We start from the raw sequence: 7,341 nt of genomic DNA on the forward strand, positions 1-7,341 counted from the left end.
CCGTCTCTCATACTGACAGTGTGATATATATTTTTAGGACTATCATAAAAATACAGATCCTGCAAATGCAGAAAGAAATAACAAGAATGGGCTTGCGCTGACATATTGTACTTCTGAATGTTTCTGTTGTTTTTCCTTCACAGTAACAAAGGTTTGATAATCATAATAACAGTGTGATATATTTTTAAAATAGCACGTGTTGCATTGGCTTAACAGAATGTGTTTGGATGGAACAAAAAAAATTGTGTTTTTGTGCAAATAGCGTTAACAATAGAAGCTTGTTGAAATATCCTAAACAGTTGAATGTACACGGATATTCAAGTTAAAGGGAAATGGCTAACAGCAGAAAAAGTTACAACTATCTTATCAATGAAAGAACATTTCAGAATGCTGTGAACTGGTTTTCTCTGGATGAACATGGCTAACACAGCAGAAAAAGTTACAGACTATCCTACCAATGAAAGAACATTTATAAAAGAACATTTCAGCTTACTGAGAAATGGTTTTCTTTGGATGAGATAAGAATACAGACAAAGAAGGTGTCAATACAGGAAAAGAATGTTTTCATCAAGGACAAAGTTTTGAAACTATAAAAGTGCTTGTAAAGGTGAACATTTTGGTAATCCGAGTCAGCAGAGGAAGTGCAGTATACCTGAAAGTTTAATCTGTGTTATAAAGAAAATGTTTATAATTTCACAGTAGTGCTTTGTTGAATATAATACAGTTGTACAGTTTGCGTGACATACATGCTGTTAATTCAATTTAACAATGGGGAAATAGTATACTTAGCAATTATATTTATATTGCCAACAGTATTTGAAAATAAATTTTTGCTGATATTTTTTTCATTTATGTGGTTTCTAGATCAAACCCAGTAAAAAGGGGAGTTTTGTATGAAAATAAAGAGGAAGAATGTTTAGGGTTAATTAACCCAGTGGTATATATTGAAAATACAAGAATACCAATTATAACCAGGTACCTCAGATAAAAAGTAAAACTCGTAGAAATAGCAAAAAAAACACTGAGGTAAGGCTTTAAAATTTTATTTTCCAAAGACATAGAACACAAGCACTTTCACCAAATAGGCGTTTTCAGGTGTACTGAATTAAGATGCTAACTTCTCTATTTATACTAATTGCCATATAAAACTCCAAGTCTTTCTTAAAGGCATAATGCAATGAAATACTTTAAACATAAAACCAAAACTTAAAATATAAATACATACATATATAAACAGGTTTAAAAACACTTCAAAGCAAGAATAAAAACAAGTATCTAAACATATCAGCATTCAAAAGCATAATTTCATCTGCGCAGAGGTTTATTCTTTAAAACTGGTTTTAAATGAATATTTTCATTTAGACCATGTCCTGTAGTTGCCCTGAGTCTAATTATCCATCTAGCTTCCAAATTCTCAGTATGTATCTTAACACCCCCTCCTTGTATGCTTTCAAATATCCTACCTATAGCTCTAAAAGAAAAAATATGTTGCATACTAGTATCACTAACATGTCTGGCAAGGGCATTAAAGGTACTGCCTTTCCTTATGTGATATAAGTGTTCCCTGATTCTATCTTTTAAAGTTCTATCAGTTTTCCCAAGGAAAATGATACATTAAGTACCATTAGAGGTAGCAGACCCTGTGGTAAATGTAATTTTTGTAACTTTATAAATACATGTACATCTTTTCAGCATCCTGTCACTTATGAAATTTACAATTTCAGCGTTTATGCTAGATGTGATTCCCAGCATATAGTCTACCTTGCTACATGGAATATTTGCACAAAATTTTATGTAGGGAAAACTGATAGAACTTTACATACTGAGAATTTGGAAGCTAGATAGATAATTAGACTCAGGGCAACTACAGGACATGGTCTAAATGAAAATATTCCTTTAAAACCAGTTTTAAAGAATAAACCTCTGTGCAGATGAAATGATGCTTTTGAATGCTGATATGTTTAGATACTTGTTTTTATTCTTGCTTTGAAGTGTTTTTAAACATGTTTATATATGTATGTATTTATATTTTAAGTTTTGGTTTTATGTTTAAAGTATTTCATTGCATTATGCCTTTAAGAAATACTTGGAGTTTTATATGACAATTAGCATAAATAGAGAAGTTATAGTGTAATCAGAAAGTAGAATGGCAATATTTTTTGTGGAGATCTTTTATAAAGGAATTACCAGTAAAAGGAAATATGCCATAGTGACAAAGAGAGATACTGCCAGCACAGCTGTCTGGAATTTTGTAAATAATTATATGTCATTTGTGAATATCAACATGATCTATATAAGATGATTGTGTTACAAATGTATTAGAACTGTATGTCATGTGTATATCAAACTGGTCTGAACAGACATATGTGTTAAAAAGGTATTTTATAATTGCTGGGCTTAAATTGTGACCACAGTGTGCCCTACTGGAGTAGAACAGAACTGTACATGCACTATTGTAACTTTTTTAAATATATATATTTTAACAGTGGAAACTGGACTACAGGAGGTTAACTTCAGAAAAATAGCTGAAATTAAATTACTTTATATGCTAGGCTGGAGACATAATGTCTGTGCTGAGAAGTTTTTTGTATTGTCTTTGGAGTGAACTGATTACTACATCTGAAAGTATGAAGGAATGCAATTGTTTTATGACTTCCAGCATCTGCCAAAGATCTGAGGTCTATTTATTTTCACAGGTAGATGCTAAATACTGCCAGCTTCCAGCAGTGGGGGTTTCACCTGGGATAGAATCAGATGACAAGAAATGATGTCATTCTGCAAGTTATCCCCGTAGTAATATATGAGATAATAATTTGAGAACTCTCAGAGAGACAGCACATTCTGTATTTTATCTCAGACCTGACAAGAACCATTTACCACAACATCTGCCTTACTCTTTAAGTAAGTTTCTAGGGTATAGTAACTCTCTTAGATACAGACAGGAATATAGTAAAGCTTAGTTCAGATATTTTTCTTTATTTATTTGAGACTGTCCTGCAATGTTGTTTTAAATATTCCTATGGTTCTGAACTCTGATATCACGGTGAATATATGCTGAGTATTTTTCTTGTTCTTCTATTATTTATTAAATATATTTAAACATTTCATTGTGGCTGATCTGTGTAGAGATATTTATGTTTTGAGAGTACTTGCATATTTATTTGGTGACACTGTGTGGGCCACTCCTAATAGCCTTGCTGCTGGTCAAACTACCATTTGTATTAATATTAATATTACACTGTAATATTGGACACTCTTTGTTAATGGTCTTAAAGTAGCTGATAAGGAGTTGTCTGGTGGCAGTGATAACTCCCTTATAGTCTGGGCAAAAGGGGGCATAGCTAGTAAACCTGTGCCAGGCTTTCCCAGTTGTGCTTGTGTGTGCGTGTGTCTGTGTCTGTGTGTGTGCGTGTGTGTGTGTGTGTGTGTGTGTGTGTGTGTGTGTGTGTGTGTGTGTGTGTGTGTGTGTCTCAGCTACTTGGGCAGGGACACGAAGCACTGTTTGGACAGAGAGGGTGCTGGAGGTCTTGGCTTGGCCAGTCAGCTGAGATCTCAACTCTATAGCAGTGCCAGTGGGGAGTCTTATCTGGGATATGGAGAAAGAGGGAGAAACCAGCCCTGGACTGACTGTGGTCTCTGTGTGTTCTAAGGGAAATTGCACTTGATGCAGAGAGCTGCATCTGGAAATACTGTGTGTGTACTTGTCATCCTCCCAGTGTACATCCACCACTGTTGCCAGTTGTGAGGATTCTGGCTCCTTAATTACTAGTCCAGTGGTAGGGTGTAACAGACATATATAAAGAAAAATGATAGAATATGCTTACGTTGTCAAGAAATAAAAACTATGCAACATGTTTTTTGAAATGTAAAAGAGTAAAAAAAGTTATGGGGAAAATTATGTAAAGATTTTTTCAAAGATATAAAAGAAATGGATAAAAAACATGGATATGATTAAATATAGATATTATAAGACTAGAGGTAAATAATATGTTAAAAGGATAGTTAAAAAAGTTATTTTAAGTCCTATGGATCATATGGAATTAAAAAAAATGACATTATGTTTAATGGTAAATGGATTTTAGCAACAATATTAAAATCAGATGGTGATTATGGAAAAAAGAGTGAGGATCTAATGGGTATAAAAATTTAGTATGATTGTATAGAAAATTATGAATATGTGTAAATGAATTTTTATAGCTGTATGTTTGCACATTTGTAGTATGTTGTAAGTAAGAGTTCTTTTTGTATGTAAATAAATGACCCCTAGTCCTTTTGGTAAGAGCCATATGATCCTTTATATCCACCTGAGCTACCACCAAGTCAGTCAGAGGAGGCCTTGGTTTGACATCTTATTCAAAGGACAGCACATTCAGGAGTTCAGCATCTCCCTTATTCTACACTGCAGTGTCAGTACTGGAAAAAAATCCAACTACCTGGTGTGGGAAAAGGGGGGCAGCTAACTGTATAGTCTCTATGACTTTGATGGACATTACTACCTGTATTACTGCCCACATAACATAGCTGTAAAGAGGATGTAGTGAAAGAAGAGATGTAGAGCCTTTAACTTTTGAAGCAGTTTAATGCTCAAGAGGTCTTATGTCTCAAGAACATGACACAGCCTTTTAGCAGCCCGATGGGTGTCACTGGTAATCAGCAAGCTGGTTTATGAAATGTTAGTAGATCTGAAGTTAGTAATGCATAAGTAAACCACCACAAGGTGATTAAACAAATTATACATGCAGCAAAAGTGGCTAGGGTTTCATTTCTGTGTTTGAGCTTGGATGTATGAGTAATACATATGTGTGTGTGTCTGTCTGTGAGGGATATAACTTAAAGTATAACTCACCAAATCAGAATTCACAAAGCTAGATTCAGTTTGGAACATTGTAGGCAATTTGGAAAACAACAGTTCACCTACTATATGTTTTTGAGAGGTGGAAGAGAATATGCGTAGCCAGGAAAAACCCATGTGGATCCAGAGAGCACATGCAGGCTCCAGCCGCCACACATAACGCACACTAGCCATGAATCGAACCAGAGAACCTCTCTTTGTGAGGTGGAGATACTGCACCAGTGCACTGCGTGTGTTAATTCTACTTGTCAGTAAACAGTGAAGCTAATCTATAATGTATCTATAAATATCATGATATTTAAAGAATCGACATTTCATGATTCGGCAACTTTCACTTTCTTTGGTTACTGTTCACTACTAAGTCTGTGAATAATCTTTCATGTTAAATTAAACCTTTATGAGGATGTGTGTGTCTGTATGTATGTATATATCTATATATATATATATATATATATATATATATATATATATATATATATATATATATATATATATATATATATATATATATATTCACTTCAGAAACTCAAAATACTGAAACTTCAAAATCTTAACTCAAAACACTGAAAACACATGTCATACATATATTGAGTTTAAACAGCATAAATCATAGCACTTTCCACCAACCCTCCTGCACCCCCATGTGGAGGCTGTACCACCCCTGCTACTTATATATATCAACTCCAAGATTGCACTTCACTGCACTAAGTGCAATTTTGGAGTTGATATATTTAAGTAGCAGGGGGTGTAGAGGGCACAGCCCCCCACATGGGAGGTGCAGGGGGTTTTGCCTTCCTGCTTACACTTGGTGGAAAGTGCTATGATTTATGTTGTTTAAACTCAGTATATGTATGATATGTGTTTTCAGTGTTTTGAGTTTTCAGTGTTTTGAAGTTTCAGTGTTTTGGTCTTCTATATTCTGAAGTTTTGAGTTTTCAGTGTTTTGAGTTTTCAGTGTTATGAAGTGAATCTATATATATATATATATATATATATATATATATATATATATATATATATATATATATATATATATATATATGCACACACACATGCAATTAACAGTTGTTAATTACTAAATGCACCCATGCTGCAGACATTACAAAGTTTACTACACACAGCAGCTGGCTTCTGTTATTGAAGCACAACTTTGTGTAGAGCTCAGTTGACCACTTAAATGATTGAAAAGTCAGAAAACCATATGCACATTTTTTTGTGTGTTTATTAGACTTGGTACTGCTATGTGTTGGTAATTGTACTTGGATAAATGGATGACATACTCACATAATTCAGCAGTTGGTTTTACCATATTTAAGTGTGTTATATAAAACACTGAATGGTGAATGATATAATTTTAAGAGATCTGTATTACGTTGCTTTGTTTAATCAGTTTTGTCTGTTGTGATCTTTTTTACAGGGCTCTCCATTCTCAACACTTTGCTCCAGAATGTGTCCCAGGATGACTCTGTGTCACAAAGCTTTTATGAGGCCTTCTTTCTGGATATTCTGCAGCACATGTTGTCTGTGGTTACGGATACCTCCCATGCATCTGGTAAGTGCTGGTGAAACTGACATTTTAATTGCTTACACAACAATCATCAGTATAAAAGACAAGCCGAATGGCTTTTTCTTTGGGGTATCAAGACAGAGAGTTACTTAGAAAGAACACAATAACAAGAATACCATAAAAAAACTAATTTGTAAAATGAGGATTGAGTTTTGTGTGGTGACAAGAGTACTTTGCTCCTTATGTAACTCCTCCCACTTTAAATTTGCTGACATTGTTTGTGACGAAAAGTAATTGGTTCATAGATTCTCCTTCAAAAAACTTGATTGCTGTAACCTTGTATTAATATTTGTCATCTTCTATGTCACACATACATACACACGCACACATGCACGTACACACACACACGAGCACGCGCACTCACACACACTCTCTCTCACACACACACACACACACACACACACACACACACACACACACACACACACACACACACACACCTACTTTTATATCACATGTGTGTGTGTGTGTCTTTTGAGATATTATCTATATGTATATGCATATATGTATATAAATATATATATATATATATATATATATATATATATATATATATATATATATATATGGGTCTGCTTGGTTGGTCGAAGTTGCAGTACTTCAAAACCCACTTGTGTGAGACCACTTGTTCGAAGTACTGAAACTTCGAAAACCGAGTACGGAGATCACAATACAGTGCGGAATGGGAATATTCCCTTTTCCTCGCTGTAGTGCGATCTTGGAGTTGGTATATTTAAGTAGGTGGGGGGGCACAGCCCCCCACATGGGGGCGCAGGTAGGCTTGCCCCCCCTGCAAAAGATGGGGTTTTTTTGTGTTTTATTTTTGTTTTACTCAGCCAGTCTGGTGACTAGACTTCAGCGAAAGTACACTTTCATTGAAATGCACTTTTGTTGAAGTGGGCATCTACTTTTCTTTTTCAAA

General features: G+C 34.6%; 1 protein-coding gene across 3 annotated transcripts in view; it reads left to right on the forward strand.

The window, feature by feature from the left end:
- Nucleotides 1-7,341, forward strand: part of LOC122804679 (exportin-1-like) — an 873,344-nt gene that overhangs the window by 735,972 nt on the left and 130,031 nt on the right. For all 3 annotated transcript variants that reach the window (XM_044074681.1, XM_044074683.1, XM_044074682.1), the window contains exon 22: nucleotides 6,270-6,404. In XM_044074681.1, the coding sequence (XP_043930616.1) occupies nucleotides 6,270-6,404 (135 nt within the window). The remainder of the gene's footprint in view (nucleotides 1-6,269; nucleotides 6,405-7,341) is intronic.

Source organism: Protopterus annectens, chromosome 6.part0 (assembly GCF_019279795.1).
Source record: "Protopterus annectens isolate FY-2018-M chromosome 6.part0, PAN1.0, whole genome shotgun sequence".
Classification (NCBI taxonomy): Eukaryota; Metazoa; Chordata; order Ceratodontiformes; family Protopteridae; genus Protopterus; species Protopterus annectens.